The 23,742-nt window shown below is 41.0% G+C and overlaps 1 protein-coding gene across 1 annotated transcript in view; it reads right to left on the reverse strand.

The window, feature by feature from the left end:
• Positions 1–23,742, reverse strand: part of cdk14 (cyclin-dependent kinase 14) — a 214,839-nt gene that overhangs the window by 138,405 nt on the left and 52,692 nt on the right. The window contains exons 4-7 of the mRNA XM_038993233.1: positions 9,058–9,152; positions 8,017–8,096; positions 4,334–4,428; positions 1,285–1,347 (exon numbers count right to left, since the gene is read on the reverse strand). Coding sequence (XP_038849161.1) covers positions 1,285–1,347; positions 4,334–4,428; positions 8,017–8,096; positions 9,058–9,152 — 333 coding nt within the window. The remainder of the gene's footprint in view (positions 1–1,284; positions 1,348–4,333; positions 4,429–8,016; positions 8,097–9,057; positions 9,153–23,742) is intronic.

The following is a 23,742-nucleotide window of genomic DNA, read 5'->3' on the forward strand; positions in this document are numbered from 1 at the left end:
TTATACCCTCCATTTTACAGTTAACATACTGGAGTGTCTCCGGCTCTTGACACACAAGAGCACTGAAGAGTGGCACATTGGCAAACAGTTCAATATGCCATGCTGCCTCCATCTTGATTTTGATTGCTGATTCTAATGATTGCTCTGTGTCTGTGTCTCTGGTTGTGCCTCAAATTGCACCCTTAGGGACCCTGGTCAAGAGTAGTGCACCACATAGTGCATAGGAGGCCATTTGGGACATAGCCTCTGCCTCCACACAGTCAGGTTGTTTTCCTTTCAGCTGCCAGGTCATTAGAGCTCCTCCAATACTCTGTCTGTCCTCCCACTAGGGAAAGACTGGTTCTGGTTCTGGTTCCTCTCTCCCTCCCTCTCTCCCGCTCCATCTGTCCTCCCACCATGGAGAGCATTGTGGCTAACGCTAGCTGCTGGCTCTTTGGGTAACATGCATATGTCTGTCTCTGTCTCTGTCTATTTCGTTATGTCTGTCTCTAACTCTACCTTCTAGTCCAGTTTGGACAGAGACTTCAAAGAGAAAATTCTTTCACAAAGGTTACATGGTGACATAGTGAGAACACATGTTCTGGCCTGTCGTACAACTGGAACTCTTTTGCATCCCAAATTACAACCTATTCCCTTTATAGTGCACATTTTTTTTTACTAGGGCCCATAGGGCTCTGATCAAAAGTAGTGCACTATATGGGGAATAGGGTGCCATTTTGGATGCGACATATGTTTACAGATGAAGAGGTGGAAGCAGGTTTTTTCCCCTGACACCCCTCTCTGGGAATAATCCTCTATTATTAATACATGCATTTCAATGAGGCAGGCGGTCGGTCATCAACAGGATAAATACATTACTTATGGAAATCCTTAGTGACAATATTAGGTATGAAGTGTTACATAACCCACGATGCCTGAACTCCCCCCCCCTTTCTCATAGGACTCCTCCACACAACACCCCCCTTTCACACCATCCCTCCCATCCTCCATGGCCCCATTCACTCCATCACTCTCCCTACCTTCTCCTCGTCCTCAACACACCTCTACACAGAGCCACAGGAGAACATTGCTACTCTAACAATGTGTGTTACTCCTCAACGTTGTAGTTCATTGAAGTAATTTAAGAAATCCTACAGGACACTGCTCCTATCTAACCGTGTGTGTGGGCATCACACCTCAGCAGTGTCACTCTAAAAACTGTAGGATTCTATGACATATTAGTGATGCTCAGGACAGTGTGGTTTACTGTAGTAATATAGTCATGATAATGAGCAGCAGTCTTACCTTCACATTGTCTGGATGCAGTCCTCCTGGGTGCCTGTCCATGTACTGGCACAGGTCTGTGTGCTGTCAGGGTGAAAGAGAGGACCGTTGGATTACAATATGTCTAAATAAAGACACATAAAAATCATAAAAACAGATGCATTGCAATTAACCAAAAATAAGTCAATATGAAAAAGAAAGTAAAAATACGTTTGTATAAATGTATTGATGCTGTTCCGTATTTGATGATATTCATTTGAAGTGTAAAAGCAGCAGAGAGAGGTTCTTGTCAGTGAGAATATTGGCTTTTTGTTTATTGTGTTGCTCGTCTTGAATGTACCTTGGTTGGAATGTGAGCTTGGTTTGAGGATGGAAAAATCAGCTAATGGAAAAACGTTATTGGCTTTCATAGCTTTCCCCTTGCTATTCAAAGCAACTCTGACCTACTGTCATCCGTCCATGATAAAATATCAGTAAGGCGCCAGGCTGGAGACACAAACTCAATCATTGAATTGCAGCAGACGTCACTTGCAACATTTATTTTCTTCCCCAGTCTGTCTCTCCCGTCTGCGGATGAATAATATCCGGTCTATATCAACAGAATGATCCACAGAGGGAACCTTTGGTACAAATCCCTTAATGTGATTGTGTGGAGGGATGAGATTGGGAGTGACACTGTCTGTATGTCTTTAGGTGCTATATGTAAGCAGAGTCGTCTGTCTGTCTGGAGAAAAGACGAATTACCGTGATCTGCACTTCACTGATTTATTCTACCAGCAGACCCGGGGCACACACACACACACACACACACACACACACACACACACACACACACACACACACACACACACACACACACACACACACACACACACACACACACACACACACACACACACACACACACACACACACACGGACACACACACACACACACGGACACACACACACACACACGGACACACACACACCACGTGGGGCTGGGTGATATTTGCGTACCCCCGCTGCTCCTCACACCGTCAGATATAAATGTGTTTCCTTTCATGAATAATTCAACCAGACGCTCAAACAAGCTTCAGCCATGCCTGTCCACCTTACTCAAAACCTGCTCTCTCTCTCTCTCTCTCTCTCTCTCTCTCTCTCTCTCTCTCTCTCTCTCTCTCTCTCTCTCTCCCTCCCTCCCTATCTGTCTTTCCCTCTCTCCATATCTTTCTCACCCCCACTTTCCCTCCATTTCTTCTCTCTCCCTCTCTCCACCTCTCTCTCTCTCGGTCCCTCTCGCTCCCTGTCAATTGTCATTACCTGCTAAATGAGGAAAATGAATTGATTTGGCTTGGTGTGGAGCCTTCTGTATATGAAAGAGTCTGGAATTACAGGTCTGAACACAGCAGAATAGAACAGCATGAAACTGGCTGCGCTGCAAATAAAAAACTGTCTCCACACCTACGACAACACACAGATCCACAGTGTTGCATTACCCATTTCTGTCAAATATACGCTATACACTCTGTCTGTTCAACATTCACAGTAAGAGAAGAGTGTTCTGTCATAATAAAGGCTATGGAGACAGATCCTTGTCAACCATGTCCACTTACAGACAGCATCTACTTGATGAATATATATACTTGGAATTGGTTAGCTCTTATATTTGCACATGGAGCAGAGAAACAGCACTGAAAGACCTCCACAGCCCCTCTATCCAGCCTGACCTCTGTTCTCCAGGTAATCAAAATGTACACTTTAAGGCCAGAGAGCATCGTCATTAGAATCCCTACAACCAGCTACACACTGCCCAGGGCCTGGTTCTGTCATCTCTCAGAGGATCTGGTCAGAATGTATTACCAGGAGCAGATGTTCCCACTGACCCTGCTGAACCATGCTGTTTCTGACCAACAGGGGGCCACACACTAGACTAGCGTACATACAGTACGGTATCAGAGCTGGCTCTTGATCTGATGCACCAGGCCATATAGCACACAGTACGTATGAAAACAAGCATGGAGCGGGACTATTTAGAAGGTTATTCTGAGAGACGGCTGGGTCTTGTTTTGCATGTCAACATCAGAGGTTGAGTTATTTAGATATAGTATATAGTCTATTGGAGTAATGCTGAGCAGAGACTTTACTACTCATAGAGGTTGGAGGAGATTGGTATCTGGCTGGTTTGAACTTATCAGTGGATGTTATCCATATGCATATATGTCAGCAGTAACAACAGGCCACACTACTCCACAGCAGAGAGAGGGAACTCCTGCTGCTATTGCTGTCCACAGCATGTGTGTGTGTGTGTGTGTGTGTGTGTGTGTGTGTGTGTGTGTGTGTGTGTGTGTGTGTGTGTGTGTGTGTGTGTGTGTGTGTGTGTGTGTGTGTGTGTGTGTGTGTGTGTGTGTGTGTGTGTGTGTGGCTGCGTACATGTGTGTGTATGTTCACGTGTATGTGTGTGTGTGTGTGTGTGTGTGTGTGCGTGCGTGCATGTGTACATGCGTGTGTACATGCGTGTGTACAGTATGTGTGCTATGAAAACCTACAGAAACAGCAACCCTCAATTAAAATGTTCCCCCATGATGCCAGGGCTGGGTTCAAAGCTGGGCACTCGTGGTTAGGCCACCATTCTATGGCACTCGGAACACGGTTTCTGTTCAAAGCCTGGAGGAAAATATCCCAGGCTTGGGATCTGTTTTTAACAGGCAAGACTAAACATTACTACACGTTCAACCATCTTATAAACAAAGAATATGTGTGTAAAACTAGCCAGAGCTCATGTCTCTTTGGACTGCGATTAAATAAGTCAATGTCAATAACTGAAGAGTGAGAGGTCAAATGAATCAAACCATAAAACAAGTTAGTTATTCTATTTCTAGAATGAAACTGTGGCTTTTTGAATTTCATCTTAAAATACATTTTACACAAATCAAATATCTTGATCCTCTACTGCTGACTCACATATCCAGTTGGCGCTGTAACACTCACCACATACTCAAATACCGTTCTGAGCTAGCCCTGTAACCTGATGTACTACAGTACCCATGATGCTCTGTGCAACATATCCAGATGGCTCTCTGACACTCACCACATACTCAAAGACCAGCGTCAGGGTTTCCTTGGTGTGGATGATGTCATGGAGCAGCACGATGTTGGAGTGCTTCAGACCTTTCAGAAGAGACGCTAGGAAAACACGGGATACAGTATTATTATCATGATGAAGCAGTTACATGCAAAACTACCATCAGTATTACCATTTATTTACAATATGATAAAGTAAATTATAGAATAGAATATAGCCTAATATAATATAATAGAATATAGCCCAGTATAAAATAATAGAATACAGCCTAATATAATAGAATAGAACAGCTAATATAATATAATATAGCCTAATAGAATATAATATAGCCTAATAGAATAGAATATAGCCCAATATAATAGAACATAGCCTAATTGAATATAATATAGCCTAATATAATAGAATAGAACATAGCCTAATAGAATATAACATAGCCTAATATAATATAATAGAACATAGCTTAATATAATATAATATAGCCTAATATAATAGAATAGAACATAGCCTAATATAATATAATATAGCCTAATATAATAGAATAGTATAAAGCCTAATATAAAATAATAGAATAGAATATAGCCTAATATAATATAATATTGACTAATATAATAGAAAAGAATATAGCCTAATAGAATAGAATATAGCCTAATATAATAGAATATAATATAGCCTAATATAATAGAATAGAATATAGCCTAATAGAATATAATATAGCCTAATATAATATAATATAGCCTAATATAATAGAATAGAATATAGCCTAATATAATAGAATAGTATAAAGCCTAATATAATAGAATAGAATAGAATATAGCCTAATATAATATAATATTGCCTAATATAATAGAAAAGAATAAAGCCTAATATAATAGAAAAGAATATAGCCTAATAGAATATAATATAGCCTAATAGAATATAATATAGCCTAATATAATAGAATATAGGCTAATATAATATAATATAATATAGCCTAATAGAATATAATATAGCCTAATATAATAGAATATAGCCTAATATAATAGAATAGAATATAGCCTAATATAATATAATATAGCCTAATATAATATAATAGAATATAGCCTAATATAATATAATAGAATATAGCCTAATATAATATAATATAGCCTAATATAATAGAATATAGCCTAATATAATAGAATAGAATATAGCCTAATAGAATAGAATAGAATATAGCCTAATATAATATAATATAGCCTAATATAATAGAAGAATATAGCCTAATATAATAGAATAGAATATAGGCTAATATAATAGAATATAGCCTAATAGAATATAATAGAATATAGCCTAATAGAATACAATAGAATATAGCCTAATAGAATAGAATAATATAGCCTAATATAATAGAATATAGCCTAATAGAATAGAATATAGCCTAATATAATAGAATATAGCCTAATAGAATAGAATATAGCCTAATAGAATATAATATAACATAGCCTAATATAATATAATACAACATAGCCTAATATAATAGAATATAACATAGCCTAATAGAATATAATAGAATATAGCCTAATAGTATACAGCCTAATATAATAGAATAGAATATAGCCTAATAGTATATAGCCTAATAGAATATAGCGGATGGTAATAGTAATAGTCAGTAGTGCAATTTAGAATAGAATAGAACAGAAAGGATTAGAAAATAATAGAATGGAATGGAATGAAATGGAACAGAAAATAAAATGATATAATAATTACTACCAGAGACACTTCAACTACATCTATGGCAATCATCGATCGCACTGGAGTCAATGCAGTTATGGTGAAATAGTTATATAACTGGTTTCAGTTTGCCACCAACTTTTTGAGAGTAGAAACTTTGAGAGAGAGAGTAAAGAGAGAGAGTAAAGAGAGAGAGAAAGTAAAGAGAGAGAGAGAGAGAGAGAGAGAGAGTAAAGAGAGAGAAAGCCAAAGCCTTGGGGAGGGACCATCACTTCCATTATTTGGGAGGCAAAGCTCTGTGTCTATTGTGTCAGCTTGCGGGCCGGGCGTGAACAGAGCAATTAGTGGTAATAGTCAGCGTCGCTCTAAACCCTCGCTGGAGGAGCCGTGCTGCGCTGTTTCAACTGGCAGCTACGGAGGCAGGGAACACTTCACACAACGCCTTTTCATGTGTTTGAAAGATGTGATCTGAGGCACTACGACTCCACCTCTCCCTCCACCCATTACTGAGGAGACACAATCACCACGGCTGGGCCAAACAAACAGTTGTCAGAAATCTTATCTCGTTAAGAGCTAAACAACACAGGGAACGGTTTCATTTGGAACAGAGAGCGGGAGCGGCATATTAAGTGTGTTTTTATTATGAGAAGCCTAAATGGGATTTTCAGACTGTTGCGAATGTGATTAATTTAGCAAACAGCAATTCTGTTTCAAGGGCACAGGGAGAGAGAGAACCTATGGCGTCCTGATCTGCAGAGCAGAGCACACAGCACAGAGCCATTGTGCATTAACACTTAAAGCACTGAAACCCCTAAAGATCAAAGACAATGCTCGTCTCAAGCATATCTGTCCTAGTGGTATAAACACGAGCTACCTCAAAGGCTGCTGCACCAATTTAGGTAAAGATCTATACAGTCTATGCACCAGGCTCTCCCTCCCTCCCTCCCTCCTTACACACAGAGACTGACTGTGTTGGTAATGTTATTGTGTGTGCCCATGCACACATACACGTATGCCTAGATACATGCACGGATGCGCACACGTATGCAAGCACGCAAGCACTCACGCACTCATACACAAACACACACCTGGGTCCTCTCTCAGGGGTGTAGGTATTGCTTTCAACACCGCACTGTAATTCTGTCCACGTTTCCACTCTGGGAGCATCTCGGCCCAGTAATCGCTGAATTAGTTAAATTTCAAAGTGCTTTTCTGATCCGCTCACCGGGGGAGAGAAGGATGGGGAGGAAGGGAGGGAGGGAGGCCGGGGTGGGGATGAGGTGATGTGAAGAGGGGCTGGTGCATGGCTCTCAGCTCAGTTCATCAGCCCAGGATCCCACAGATCAAACAGCCAGAATCCTTTTCTCATCTAAATGAAGCAAGGCTCCAGCCCAGCCAGGCCCGGCTCTGCCTGTGGAGGTGAGTCTGCCACATATTTCTCACACCCACCCTCACATTCAGGAACCTCCAAGCCTTCTAGCCACTCAGCTCCAGTTAGCCAGAACACCAAAGACTGCTAGCCGGCCTTCACACAACTTGACCTGCTGTGACACACGGCCAGGGACCAGGAGAAACCAGCGCCAAGAACATCCCTCTGAAGTGATTTAGCCCAGTGCCATGACAGAACGCTGTGCAGACGAATAAGGTAGACATGGCCCATGGGATGGGTTTTTGGTTTTCATGACTCATGACTCTTGATCCTTATCTAACTAACACCAGAGGCAGTTTTATAATTTGGCTGTGCTGGTAAAGGCTTCAGATTTGTCTTTTCTAGATGAGACATTTTTTGTTAGAGACGTTAGCTCCCCTCTCTCTGACAACCCTCTGAACTAACAGTCACCATTACACAAACAGAAGTCCACTTAACCCAAGTACCTAGAATAACAACACTTAACCTTATCTTCAAACTCTTAAAGTCCAATTAAAGTGAACTCTACAGTATTTAAACTTTACAGGAGCCTAATCTTAATGTAACCCTTCTAGGTGTGACAGAGACCAACCTTCTCTGATGGCGGTGAACGGTGTCCCCTCCTCCTCCTGCAGACGAATCACTTTCAGGGCTACTAGCTTGCCGTTCACCCTGGCAACAAGAAGATAAGGCACCCCAACACGTTACACTTCATCCCATGAAAAAAGGACTCAATAATGAGGCAGGCAGTGAATGGAGAGAATGGTAGATTTCTGTAAGTCAATGAAATGCAATTTAGGAGCACTGAGGTGAGACTTAGTAGAAGACCAGAAGATTAAATAAAATGAACCTCACCAATCAAATCCATTGTAGTGAAGAAAAACACATACAAAGTAACTTCATTACAGTGAGAAATTGCCTCAATACATTTCAATCCATTTACGGCTATGACATTTTCATTTGCTACATTTTAATTACCAGAACATGGGGAATTTTACCGCTATGCACGAACAGGAAAAAAGGAAAATAACAAAACAATAACTCTTAAACAATCGTTAAATAATTCCATTGCAAAATGATTTAATAAAACAAATAGTATTTCATGGTTGGGGAGTGCAGATTTTTTATTTGTGTAATATGGAAAATCAATGAATATGGAATATGGACAGTAATTGTTATGATCCTTAACCACTTTACTGCTTCATAATTACAAGCAGTTATGTGCATATCAATTGGTCATATACAGTTATGTAGGAAATGCGGAAAATGCAGTGCAGTCAAAAACGTGATTTTCCTGTGTTTTATATATATTTCCATACTTTAAGGTTGGAATAATACTGTGAAATTGGGAAAATTATTATAATACCCTTTTAGTGTAAGAGCTGTTTGAAAAGACCACCTGAAATTTCAGTCTGTTTTGGTGGGAGGGAGTTTTGGCCTGCCTGGTGACATCATCAGACTGTAAATGTGTAAACCAATAAGAAAGAGAGTTCCAAACGTTTCCCTTTCCCACCCAGACCCCTCCCAGACAAAAAACTATTTAAAACTATTTTAATTGAAAATAATCAATATTTGATATTGAGATAATAACAGCTGCATTGGACCATTACATCAATATTGTTTTGGCACTCACTTGCTTTTCCCTTTGTATACTGTAGCGTACGAGCCTTCTCCCAGTTTCTCAAGCTTCTCATAGGAATCAGCCTTTCCGAACTTGGGGCTTGTGGGCTGAAACAGAGAGAGAGAATATAATTCAGGAAAAGAGACACCAATTATGGTAGAGAGGGCTCAGTTTGGCTGTATTAAGTGAGAGAGCAGCCATAGGGGCAATCTATATCTGTGTAGATGATGGAAGAGCCACAGCACTTGGAGTTTGGCTGATGTAACGGCATTGTTACCCAACAATAATGTTAACCCTAAGAAACTACTATACGTGCTATTTCACAAGGAGGGACACGGTACAGTAGATGTTGTGGTTTGGGTCAAGAGGCCTAAAGACAACAACACCAGATCCACTCTGTAACACCAGACACTTGTGAACCTGGTGGCACACAGCCTGTAGAAAAATGGCACGGTCTGTTTCACTGGTTTCTACTCTGGATGATGGAAAGCTTCCAGTCATCCAGGAAATGGGTTGTGTAGGATTTCACACACAGAGACTCTGTAATAAAGGTCTGGAGGAAATACCACTGCTGCAGCTAGCAGGACCCGAACACGATTGAAAGAAAAAAAATAGTAGTATGTGCTTTGTGAATCTCAGAAGATCTCAAGAGTATATTGCTATTAAGCCACTTCAGACCCCAATTCCACACTTCTCTAACTCATTTTCATATTTCTGGAGTTCATTGGTAAGATTACAGTACAGAATTAAACAAGTTTTGGCTGCATGGTATTGACAATCAACTGTTGAATGAAAATATGATGGGTCCTATCAATGTTTGAATGAAGATAGTACCCGTTCTATCATTGGAAAACAGCAGGTAGGTCCTATAGAGGTGGAACAAATCCTGACCGTGTCATGTTTCTCTCTAAGCGCTCCGTGGGGATCATGATGGATCAGGGAGGATCATGGGACGGTGACAGAGGTGACACCAGTCAGATGAATTAAGGCCGCCGAAGGCAGACCTGGCTTTCAAGAGAAGACAGGCTATGTGCACACTGCCCACAAAATGAGGTGGAAACTGAGCTGCACTTCCTAACCTTCTGCCAAATGTATGACCATATTAGAGACACATATTTCCCTGTGATTACACAGACCCACAAAAGAATTCGAAAACAAATCCAATTTTGATAAACTCTCATATCAATTGGGTTTAATAACACAGTGTGCCATCACACCTGGCCAGGGTAACAGAACAGAGGACACAACAAGCTACTGGATCGGTTTCATAATAGTGTGTCATGTTTACGGCCTGTTCGATTTGTTCTACTCTTACTAATGTTACAGACCCACTTATCAAAGATTTACAGATGGGGACAGTAAGGAAAGAAAGAAAGAAAGAAAGAAAGAAAGAAAGAAAGAAAGAAAGAAAGAAAGAAAGAAAGAAAGAAAGAAAGAAAGAAAGAAAGAAAGAAAGAGAGACACACACACAGAGAGAGAGAGAGAGAGAGAGAGAGAGACACAGAGAGAGACACAGAGAGAGAGAGAGAGAGAGAGAGAGAGAGAGAGACAGGCAGACAGAGAGAGAGAGAAAAACAGAGAGAAAGAGAGAGAGAAAGAGAGCAAGAGAGAGAGAGAGAGAGAATTAACACTCGCATGCATTCGTCTTGAACTCTTCACGGAAATGGAGTGATAAAAACCCATTACCCATAACACACTGCAGCTGACAGTTCAGCTTCCTCCAAAATCTCTCTCTATCTCAGACAATCAGGCCCAAAAGGAACTCAACTAGAAAGTCTCAACCTCCATCAGCAACTCTTCTCTGGAGGAAACTGTGTGTGTGTGTGTGTGTGTGTGTGTGCATGCGTGCGTGCGTGCGTGCATCTGTGCTTGCATCCGCATGTCATCAAGACTTTCTCTTACATTCCATTGTTTTCTTTTAGAATAACTGAAAAGAACAATGACTGACAGCAATGTAACCTGTTAAAACCTGTTGATGATAGGGGGCGCTATTTACACTTTGGGGGAAAATCGTTCACAATTTAAACGGCCACATACTCAATTCTTGCTCGTACAATATGCATATTATTATTACTATTGGATAGAAAACACTCTCTAGTTTCTAAAACCGTTTGAATTATTTCTCTGAGTGAAACAGAACTCCTTCTGCAGCACTTTTCCTGTCAGGGAGTGAGATTTCATAAATCCATGTCCCTGTTCTGAGATCAGTTTATAAGTCCCCATGCAAGCTATGAGGGTACATGCACTGCATACGCCTTCCTCTAGATGTCAGTAAGCGGTGAGACTTTGAATGGAGTCGATTGCGCAATCTGGGAACTTATATTAGACGTGGAACCGGAAGTACCGTTCTTTTCAACAGTGCGCTTGGCGCATGAAGACATCAGAATGGCGTCCTGCAAACGCTTTCGTTTTAGTATTTCTATATCTCCAGTCATGTTTTTATTCGTTATAGGTGTTAAAGACATCATAAGGTAGTTAATTTAAACCGACTTATAGCAGTTTATAGCAGTTTATTGCGATTTTCTGGGATTTCAATGCCATGCGCTTCCATTTGTTGGGCACCTCTCCAGTGGGTGAGGTTAGCGGCTAATTCGACTGGACAAGAGGACATCTTTCAGCCAAAAGACGATTGTTTTGAAGAAAGGACACCTTGCCCAAGATTCTGATTGAAGCTCAGCTAATAGTAAGCAGTCTTTATGCTTTTAATTAATTGTTCTGTTGTTAAAAGTAAAATGCATGAGACGCCATTTCTTGCAGTATAGCATTGCGTTATCGCAGCCTGTATTGCGCAGTAACGATCATTTTAAAAATGTAATTCAGCGATTGCATTAAGAACTAATTTGTCTTTCAATTGCTGTCCAACCTGTATTTTTTAGTCAAGTTTTGGAATAGTTACTGATTAGATTAGGCGCCTCTTCAAAGATTTCTCCTGCCATTTTCCTGGCAGCTTTGCTACTTTTCTGATTGTATAACACGATTTGTGCCGCTAAATATGCACATTTTCGAACAAACTCTACATGCATTGTGTAATATGATGTTATAGGACTGTCATCTGAAGAATTCTGAGAAGGTTAGTGAAAAAATTAATATCTTTTGGTGGTTTATACGTAATGGCTATGTTTGGCTTGAATCAATGCTATTGTGAGCTATTGTGATGTTTGCTATTGTGCTAAGCTAATATAACGTTATATTGTGTTTTCGCTGTAAAACACTTAGAACATCTGAAATATTGTCTGGATTCACAAGATCTGTGTCTTTCAATTGCTGTATGCTGTGTATTTTTAAGAAATGTTTTATGATGAGTAATTAGGTAATACACGTTGGTCTCTATAATTGCTCTGGCTGCTTCGGTGCTATTTTTGACGGTAGCTCTGATGGTAGCTGCAATGTAAAACTGATTTATACCTCAAATATGCACATTTTTCGAACAAAACATAGATTTATTGTGTAACATGTTATAAGACTGTCATCTGATGAAGTTGTTTCTTGGTTAGTTTGGTTGGTTCTTGGTTAGTTAGGTTGGCTTTGTGCATGCTACCTGTGCTGTGAAAAATGTCTGTCCTTCTTTGTATTTGGTGGTGAGCTAACATAAATATACGTGCTGTTTTCGCTGTAAAACATTTTAAAAATCGGACATGTTGACTGGATTCACAAGATGTGTATCTTTCATTTGCCGTATTGGACTTGTTAATGTGTGAAAGTTAAATATTTCTAAAAAAATTTTTTTGAATTTCGTGCTCTGCCTTTTCAGTGGAATGTGGGAGGAGTTCCGCTAGCGGAACGCAGGGGCTAGACAGGTTAAGGACCTGTCTTTCCTTTCAGTGATGTTGAATTTCAGCCCTGGTGGCAGACAGACATAAAATATATCTGCTATCTCTTACTGTTGTCATACTTTAAATACAGGGGCTTCTAGAGGTTAACGTCTGGCTGCTGTAATGTCTCTGTTTTATCATTTAAAGAGCGAGTGGACCAGACGAGAGCTCAGGGAAAGCTCCAACACATTCCAGACAATCCCTGGGGAATAACTCAGTTCTCCCATCATCACTGTATCTGGGCACACACGCTCACACAAACACACACGCATGTATGTGCACATACACACACACGCATGCAAAAAAGCACATAAGCACACACACGCAAACATGCACTCACAGCTTTTAGCAGTGTCTTCTTCCCTCTGGTTGCTATCTAGTCATCTCCTGCTGCCCCACTAAGTCCATGCAGCAATTCTGAGGGTTTTATAAACAAAGAAATTCTCCTGGGAGACGACAGGAAGTGAGTGAAACCCAGCTGGACTGGCTGCAGGCACCTCACACATCTCAACCTATTACAGGTCAAATGCAGGGCTGTTAAAGGCCCCTGTAGGGTCTGGTAGGACTCAAATGGGCCAACAACGGGATATGCTGCAACATAGAATCTGCTGCAACATGGAATCTGCTGCAACACGGAATCTGCTGCAACACGGAATCTGCTGCAACACAGAATCTGCTGCAACACAAACACACTCAGCTAGTGTCTGTTATATAGTAAAGGGAGTAGGTCCTGACCCAGGACCAGATATATCACCAAAGATACCTCCAACAAACACAGCCTGGTGAGCAAACACAAACACACACTCAGGACCAGTCAATGTGTGAAGCGGCTCTCCAGTGGATTGTTGGCCTGATGGTTTAGCAGTACACAGGTTGATTATTAGAGAAATGGAGGTCAGGGTTAAGGGTGAGACACATCACTAGCCTAATTGGCTGAGAGCCTACTACCTGGCCGGATACCCCCACTTAATTTCCCCACCAGTTAACAAGGAATTGGATGTCTCGGGGTAAGGTGGGGCTACAGTTCAGCTTTGCCTCTCTCTCCCTCTCGCTCTCTCTCAATTCAATTTCTCTCTCTCTCCCTCTCTTTCTGTCTCCTCCTCCAGGCTAAGTGCCCCTTGTACTGTACATCTCATGCATTTTGCATGTCCATGAATGTTCAACCAAATGGATGCTATCTGGGGTTCTCTCTTTCAACCTTTTATTTTCTGTCTGTTTCTAGCCTTTGTCTCTGTCCTCTCTCTGTCCTCTCTCTGGATGGTACATACCTCAGGTCTCTTCCTGCCTACCCCATGCTGGTACAGCACTGTGAGCTAAAGACCCTACTGAAGTTTTGACATTAACCATTTAATGTTCTACAACAAGAGTGCAGAGCTCTGGTCCTCAAGGGCAGCAGGGGCAGCGTACACCAGGTGTTTGTCCTTGGCTTTTAATTAGACATTCATTACAATCTGTTGAGCCAGGTGTGTGGACCCTCTGGCCAGTCAGTAGCATTAACTGGTTGATTACATGTCAGGGAGAGAGGGCTGAAACCTAACAGCAGGACTGTGGTCCGTGAGGACTGTAGCTCTGAGCTGTGCACCAATGTACTATTGGAAATACTAGAACATCATTGGAATATAAGTGGTTCAGCATGAAATGCTAAAAAAATAAGAGAAGTAGGCAGGGAAAGATGGCTGATGGCTCCAGTAGCCTAAGCAATAGGACCATTACACTTACATTACACTTACATCAATTTACATTGTTAGATGTGTTGTGACCCAAACTGTCACGGTTGTTAGGATAGACGGACCAAGGCGCAGCGTGATTCGAGTTACACATCTTTTATTAGTGAAACTTAAACAAAACAATAAACAAACAACGACCGTGAAGTAACAGAGTGCACATCAGCACTCAACAAAACAATATCCCACAAAGCAGGTGGGAGAAAGGGCTTCCTAAATATGATCCCCAATTAGAGGCAACGAATACCAGCTGCCTCTAATTGGGAACCATACAACTCAGCCACATAGAAAATCAATGACTAGAACACCCCCCTAGTCACACTCTGACCTAAACACCATAGAGAACCGAGGGCTCTCTATGGTCAGGGCGTGACAGTACCCCCCCCCCCCCCAACGGTGCAGACTCCGGCCGCAAAACCTGAAACCAAATGGGGAGGGTAGGGGGGATGACTAGTGTCGGTGGCGGCTCCGGTGCGGATCGTAGCCCCCGCCCCGACCACGGATCCGGCCATGGAGCAGGACTGGACACCGTGCCTGGACTGGGCACCAGCACAGAGGAAGGCTCCGGCCATGGAGCTGGGTTAGACGCCGTGCCTGGACTGGGCACCGGCGCAGAGGGAGGCTCCGGCCTTGGAGCTGGACTGGACGCCGTGCCTGGACTGGGCCCCCGGCGCAGAGGAAGGCTCCTGCCATGGAGCGGGACTGGACACCGTGCCTGGACATCGGCACAGAGGAAGGCTCCTGCCATGGAGCGGGACTGGACACCGTGCCTGGACTGGACACCGGCGCAGAGGAAGGCTCCAGCCTTGGAGCTGGACTGGACACCGTGCCTGGACTGGGCACCGGCGCAGAGGAAGGCTCCTGCCCTGGAGCGGGACTGGACACCGTGCCTGGACTGGGCACCGGCGCAGTGGGAGGCTCCTGCCATGGAGCGGGACTTGACACCGTGTCTGGACTGGGCACCGGCGCAGAGGAAGGCTCCTGCCATGGAGCGGGACTGGACACCGTGCCTGGACTGGGCACCGGCGCAGAGGAAGGCTCCGGCCTTGGAGCGGGACTGGACACCGTGCCTGGACTGGGCACCGGCGCCGAGGAAGGCTCCGGCCTTGGAGCTGGACTGGGGAGGCGCACAGGAGACCTGGTGCGTGGAGCCGGCACAGGTGGCACCGGACTGGTGACACGCTCTTCCACTCTCCGCTGCTCCGCCGACCACCCCTCGTGCCCCCCCCCAAAAAAATCTTGGGGTTTCTGTGGCCACGGTCCCCGGTATCGTCGCTGTCCTTCCACCTTCCATGGTGTCTCCTTCCAAGGAAGGGTCTCACATCCGGACATGATTTCCTCCCATGTCCAAAACTCCTTAACCTCCATAACACGTTGCTTGGTCCTGCGTTGGTGGGATATTCTTCACGGTTGTTAGGATAGACGGACCAAGGCGCAGCGTGATTTGAGTTCCACATCTTTTATTAGTGAAACTTAAACAAAACAATAAACAACGACCGTGAAGTAACAGAGCGCACATCAGCACTCAACAAAACAATATCCCACAAAGCAGGTGGAAGAAAGGGCTTCCTAAATATGATCCCCAATTAGAGGCAACGATTACCAGCTGCCTCTAATTGGGAACCATACAACCCAGCCACATAGAAAATCAATGACTAGTCACGCTCTGACCTAAACACCATAGAGAACCGAGGGCTCTCTATGGTCAGGGCGTGACACAAACAAATCATACTGAAGAATTACAAACAAATTACAGAAATGCCGACAGACAATCAGTCAAGAATAATATAATAGTTATTACATCTTATTGTGTGTGCAATTGAGCTAAATGAAAATACATTGAGGACACGATTTGAAACATGTCTAATCTACATGATTAAGCAATACAGGTCTTCTGGTAACAACATTCAATTAGCCACCAAATGGAAATGACATTCTGGTTAGCTTGTTTTCTCATTTTCAGATCATCAATCTTAACCTAACGTAGGAGGCATAACAGAAACGCCTGAGGGAGGTCAGATGAAAACTGAAGCATCCGTTTTGAGGCTTCGCCTCTTCTCTGCTTTCCCCCTGAAAACCGGATGATTCCGGTGACACCCACCCGGATGCACCCTCACATCCATCTAAATCTAGTTTTAAATGCCAAAACAAAACACTTGCAAATACAGAATACAATCTGAGTTTCGATGATGTTTTCTCCCATTATTGTCTGATGTTATTGCTATAGCATTGTGTGCTGTATATCAGTTACTGTATTGTACGTATAGACTGCACAGTGTATTGTATACATTTAAAAACAAAACAACTATGTTTTAAGTGAGAAGTAGGCATTGGTCTGAAATTCACCAGCACCACAATACCTACTTCACCCATGCTCTACCAAGGTTTTCCAGCACACCACTTTGACCTACTACAGTAGCTATGTTGGTCAATTGTACTTTCAACAATGTGTATGCAGGTTGCTTACGATTCAAACCTTCTCAAACAGCCTAATTCACACTCTTAGAGGAGGTGCTCCCACAATGATGTGATTTGTACCGCATACAAGGTAATGTATTGCACCCCACACTAAGACAATGTGTGCTTGAGCAAAACACAGCAATACAAGTAAAAGTACACAATAATGACAAATGGCAACAGAAAAAAATGTAGTTATTAGTATTTATTTAATATTAACAGTTGCATTTCTAGAGAGAAGGAAAAAAACGGAACCCCATTTAAGCCAATATGGCATAAACTGGAAATGTTTACCCTGATCTCTTTTAACAAGACAATCGAGAAAGCTCCTGGAAAATACACAAAATAATATGTATCCATTAACTATTTAAATGAAAATGTTTTCTGAAGAAAGGCCTAGGACTGCACTACCTGTAAACAACAGTGAGTTATCACAAAATAAACAATTTACAATCAAACGTACTGTCGTAGCTGAATCAGAATTAGTTAGGTAACATAGATAAATAAGATGTTTTATTTACTTTATACTTGTCATTAGAATGTCTTCTTTTGGACTATACTGTTGGCAATTGCATTTTCCTATCTCCTCTAGGGAAAAGTCACTTGGGGTCCAGAGAGGGGAGAGGTCAGGCTTGTCTTTTACATGTCTGGTAATATGCAGAATATCAGAAAGGGAGAAGTCAGGTTTGAACATTGTCTTCATATTTGAATATGTCTGTAACTATTCCTAAAATATGTGAAGGGCTCCACCATGTCTGTACTCCAGTCACTCCCTCCTTTTCCCATTGGGGGGGAGGAGTATGGCAGTGTCTGCAACCATTGTATTACCCCTCTGATGTTGCACTTATCTTTCATAGTATATGACCTAGAGGCTCACTCCCCTTCGTGAGCTTGTCCAGGAGGGAGTGTATTTGAGATGGGGGTATCTAGAATTGACAATTGATATATGCCATTGGATGAGGTAATGTTTTGGTACTAGGAAGTACCAAGAATGAGAAGTAGAACCTCGTCTAAGAGACCAAACTGAACGATAATTTATAGCTAATGCTATCTGGCTATGGGATACTCCTCTTTCAAGTAAAAGGCTCTTTGTGAAGTTCCTAAGATCTGTGGTTCGTCATGTGAGTTGAGAGGGGTGTATCTTGGATATAAAAGATACTAAGAATTATTTTGTAAGCACTCTCAGAGAATTCATTTATAGACACTGAATTGATCTAAGAGTCAAAGGGCTATGGTGAAGCTCATATAATTAAAGATGGAGTTTAAAATATAACTCTGACTTGTTTGTGGTTTGTAAACTCGCCTCATTTAGTAATACAGGAAATTACCACGACATTTGGCGACGGGGATGGGATGTGAATCTTCACTCGGTGACAGCTCCTGACGACCTAGGTAAATCGTGCACGAGGGATCCCTCAAAACTTGGGATCTCAGGGAAACCACACATCGGGAACGAAGCAGATGGACCCACCTTTGATCTGAGAGGCAGCAAGCCGAGTGGATACCACATCTCGAACTGAGTTTTTTTTTTAAAGAAAGGGGTGAGCGAACCACACACACTTGAAGTCGAGTAACACTCTGTTACGTGGGCTCTGAGTGTATTCCTTTGAAAGAGAGGGCACCTTGGAGGCGTAAACAGGGCCGAGTCAGAGGAGAGTAATCTGAAAGTTTGCGGACTCAAAGAATACTCTGCTATTGGTCGGTTGCGGGCTACTTAGAGCCGTCCCGACACTGAATTGATCACAGTGGGGATTGGTGCGGTCTGTGGGGGTGAGGGCCCAGGGTGACTGTGTGTTCTGTGTGAAACACGGTACTTGGTGAAGCCCTATTGGAAGAAGGACCTCATTCTGAAAGTGTCTGTGTGACTGTCTAAGTGACCCTCAGAGGTGGTGAATAACAATTATTTTAAATGTGCTAGCCAGGTATGCCCTTTGTTATGGGATCACTAGGTAATATTTGTAGGCGCGTTCTGTGTGAGCGGGGTAGGTTGACTCTGTGTGGGTAACCTTTTAATTATGTTCTGATGTTCTGTGTGAACATCTGACCAATCCTGTGTGGGGGATCCTTAAAGTTCTGTGTGAGTACCTAAGATTTTCTTACGTTTTATATGGATTCTGTGAATATTTGAAAATATGATAAATTGTATGTGTGTATAATCGATTACTAGAGATTTGATAAAGTAATGCTGAGAATATAATTAGATACAATTTAAACCACCCATTCGTAGACCTACGTAGGTTTTGAGTTGGTATCTTTAATGGATAATTTGATAAAGATGAGGTTTAAGGCACTATGAAACTTGTCTACAAAATCTGGGAAATTGAGCTCTAGAAACTGATTAGAGTGTCCACTTTTGGTTATCTTACCCTAACGATGGAACTATAAAACGCTTATTGGATTATCTCCGTCTGGGTACAACATTTGAAATAAAACTGCCCTTAAGGTCTTTTCTTCCCAGTATGAGAGGAGTTGCGGGATTTATTGAATAAACCGTTTTCCATAAAGTTAGAGCGAATTCAAATGGAATCTCGACGTAATTTATGATTTCATACAAAGCCTAAGGTTTCCATCAAACTAATTATCATTGCGTGATTAATGTGATGTGGTAAAGTAACGTTGCATGAGTAAACATAATCTACTTTTATATTAAAATGCGCAAGATCTGTTTCCTAGTCTATAAATGTTGATTTTGTTCTTTGACTGCTAATCTATTCATTTGGCATGTGAGAATCATAGCCGGAATAACGCTTGGACCTTTAAATTAGGGCTATTTTTCTGGGAAGTGTCTTGATAGTTACGAATACAGAGAATTGTAAAGTGGGTTTATGTGCGGAAAGTCTTAGTCATTCAAATAGCATTAGTGGTTAAATAGCTGCCTTCCAAGCTGGAGACCAAAGGTTGGTTCCCGGCAAATGCAAACTAAAATCTGAGTTTTTGATTGTAATTCAAATAATTGTATGTTTTGCCTGGAAAGATATGATCGCTAGTGTTTGTATAAGATATAAACTGAACGTTTTAATAGCTTGTTAGGTTCAAATTGAAAGAAGGGATAAATTGAATTTTTTAATAGATTGTTTAGGTTAAATTGATAAGACTAATTCATTCAAAATAATAGCGAAGCGAATTTTGATGCAAGACGGTGTCTGTTGCCTAAATGATCTGCTGGAATAATGTATTGAGAATGGAGTCGTATTTAAATTACTGAATCATAGAGGAGACAGTTACCTAAATTAAAGATATTCTAAATAATAGCGGAGAGATAATGGCGATAGAGAGGTGCCCACCGAAATGTTTTTCATTCTTATGGATTGACTGACATATGTGCGTGTTATTTTTTAAGTCTTGGACATTTCATAAGTGGGAAGAGGAAAGAGAAGAGAAAGTTGTAAAGTTTGGTTTTAATCTTACGATAAGAGGTAAGACAAAACGTTGTTGGAGAGGGGTTATAGTTTTTGCCCACTGGAAAGAAAGAAAAATAGGATATGTTAAACTGAAAGTGATTTAGGTGTGAGTAAGGAAACATTGTGATAATGTATTCTAATGGTTATTGATTCTTGGTTTGATTGTTTAGGTAACACCAGTGAATTTGAGCAAGAAAGTTCATGTATTCTAACATTGTAATCTGTTTCCATTACGTGGAACAATGTCAGGTCATTAAAGTTGATTGCAGTTTGAGTAGTTTTTATGTTTACAGGGACAGTGCATCATTAATCACAGTTGTGTGTGTCTAATGGCAGGGTATTCCAGACATGGGAAGCTCTCACACTGAAAGCAGATGGACTAAAGGTACTTGTCCTTAAGGGAACTATACAGTCATTTCTCATGGCGGATCTTGTGGATCTGTTGCCACAAGGTTTGGGTTTTATTATAGTTTGGTTACCTCTATAGTCAAAACAATTTCATATGTTTTGGAAAATTAGCTAAGTTGAATTTGGTTATTTGAGCTTTTCCCCTGATACATAGACATCTGTCTCAGGGGCATCAGTTGTTTTCTTTGTGAGGAACATGCTGACTGTGTTTTATTTTATTGAGATGCAAAAATTAGTCTCTGAGCAATTTTGTCATCTGAACCATTACAGTAATGAGTTATTGTGTAGCTTGTTGTTTGTTATTTGCATGAATTTATCACTGCATAAATTGGAACTTCGGACCCTGTACAGACAGAAGGAAGATCATTAATGTACAAGCTGAACAGGATTGACCTTTGGGGAATGAAAACCTTGTGGATATGAGTGGAAAAAAGTTTGTTTAGATTTTTACGCTGATTATACAGCGCCAACTTTTGAAAGATTTTAGATTTGTTAAAAAATCAGGATGGTTTTTACTAAACATATCAACAGGTTGAAATGATTAGATTGCTGATTAAAGGGGTTATGGGTTTGTTTATTGTTTACTGTTTATTGTTTATTTTAGGAGTTGATTGTACTTAATTAAACATTGTATTATCTGATGTGTTTGAGTAGGATTCTTTCTTCCGGGACGGATGGAAGTTATCTAAAGTATGTAAGTTAAAGGAGACATGGGAGAACACCTCTACATTTTGATTAAATGCCTGGGATTAAATATCACTGATTCCTTACGCTGAGAAATGTACTACATTTGCGACAGAGGAAAAATAATTACATTTAGATAGTAATGATATCAGGATAATTTTATTGAAGGGTAGCATGTTCACTTAAGCATACATATACATTGGTGTCGATTAAAATGTATGATTAATGATTGGAGGAAGTACAATGGAATTATCATTATTATTAGGTTTTGTTTATAGTTAACTTAAGTTTGTGTGTGTTTTTACATTAAGTTTTGCAAATACACACACACAAAACATTTGTTATGACTATATGTTGGTGTTTTTAAAATACTATGTTTGATTTGTTTAAACATTTTTCCTTTGGGTTTGGTGAGTGGTTCATTTGTGTTAGTGCTAAGGTATCTTAAAGGGGCACACACACACATGGAATTTCTTTTTTCTGAGTTTTTAAACACGTAAATTATTTTGATAAAGGAATGTTCTGGGAACCTGGGATACAACATGTAGGAAATGTTTGACTATTTTTGTAATTTGTCTAATATAGTAAAAAATACTTATTTGAAGGATTTTGTATGACCTATGACCTCTATCATGACTTTCCATTGTGGCTTGATCACCCTCATTGGAAAGCCATTTGGATAATGAATTTATGGTCATTTGTAATACTGATTTCAAGGTAATTTGTGTAATTGAACAATATAGTTCTTAGCCATATTAACTAAGGCTGCTTTAATTCTATTTTCCTATGACCATATGGGTTAAATCATTTTTCTTTGTGGAGTTTATTCAGTTTAGTGATTTTTATTTGATTAGGTTATTTGAAATGTTGTTTTGTCTATTGTTACCAGTAGTAGTTTTGTTTAAAATATAACTCTGACTTGTGTGTGGTTTGTAAACTCTCCTCATTTAGTAATACAGGAAATTACCACGACAGTACATTCATCAGACATAGTAAACTTTGCACTTACAATTGAGGGATGGCCACAATTGCGCTTGAATAGCTACAGGGTTATGCAGGCTTTCTTGTTCAAGCCCAGTTCTACCACACCTGATTCTACTATTCCAGGTCTCGATGAACAGCTGAGGTCTTGGTGAGCAAAAAAGCCCGTATGACCCTGTGGCTCGTCAATTGCAATTTTAGTAACTCCTGATACAAACACCGTGACAAATGGCAAACTGCTGAGAAACACCTGTAACAAAAAAGTACAAAATACTTTTAAGAATAAACATTTACAAATCTGACATTGGATAGGTGCTCTAAATCCTTTAGCTACAAATGTTTTTAGTAATGCTGTACACAGCTGTCCAACTCCAGTAAAAGAGCACACATTCCCACATATATAAATGGCAGTATAAATATTAAATTAGATGGGCGTACTCACAGATCTGGAACAGAACATACATAACTGTTACTGATAGTGTGTGATGTACTGTGTGATTATGAATAAGCGTAAGTCGTTTGTCAGCTCGACGTGGGCCAGCTTGAAGAATTTCTTAGCTTCTCAAATGACAGAAAGTGGCGCCTGAAAAGGAATCGTTTACAACCTGTGCAACTTATCGCATGTATTTGTAACGTAGGGATGGCATGCATCTGACAGATGAGGGCAATGACGTCTTCTTCGAGAGTTTGAGAGCTGGTCTCTACACTGTTCTCCCCTCCGTAGAAGCAAGACGCGCGCACCAGTACTAGTATGCATCACACTCTCTGTACCTTGCCACTCAATGATGCCCAACGAACCCAAAGGCTCTTTTAAGAAACACCTAATAAATGAAAGTAATCACACATTGTGCGTACGTGTGCACACCAGTGTGTGAGTGTGTGTGTACTGGGAAAGGGAGGGGGTGTCAAAAACTATAAACGAAAGAGAATGGCCAAAATAGCCCCTCAGGTAGGTGAACCCAGGACCTTCAAATCCCAGCGTGGTGATGCTAAGCGTTACACTACGGACCCTGTTATAGGTATGTCAACAATATGAATGATGACAGCACACGTTCGTTACAAAATGTTGTTGTTCATTCACTCAGTACTGATTGAACATTTATTTCTCTTCCTTGGTTCCTGAAACAGTCAATGTGTTGAAAACAGTTACATTTTATCACATAACTAACCAAGTTAGCAAACATGGCATTTTATTTTGACTTCAGACAGGTCGTGGAAACAAGCAATGAT

This window comes from Salvelinus namaycush, chromosome 5 (assembly GCF_016432855.1).
Source record: "Salvelinus namaycush isolate Seneca chromosome 5, SaNama_1.0, whole genome shotgun sequence".
NCBI lineage: Eukaryota > Metazoa > Chordata > Actinopteri > Salmoniformes > Salmonidae > Salvelinus > Salvelinus namaycush.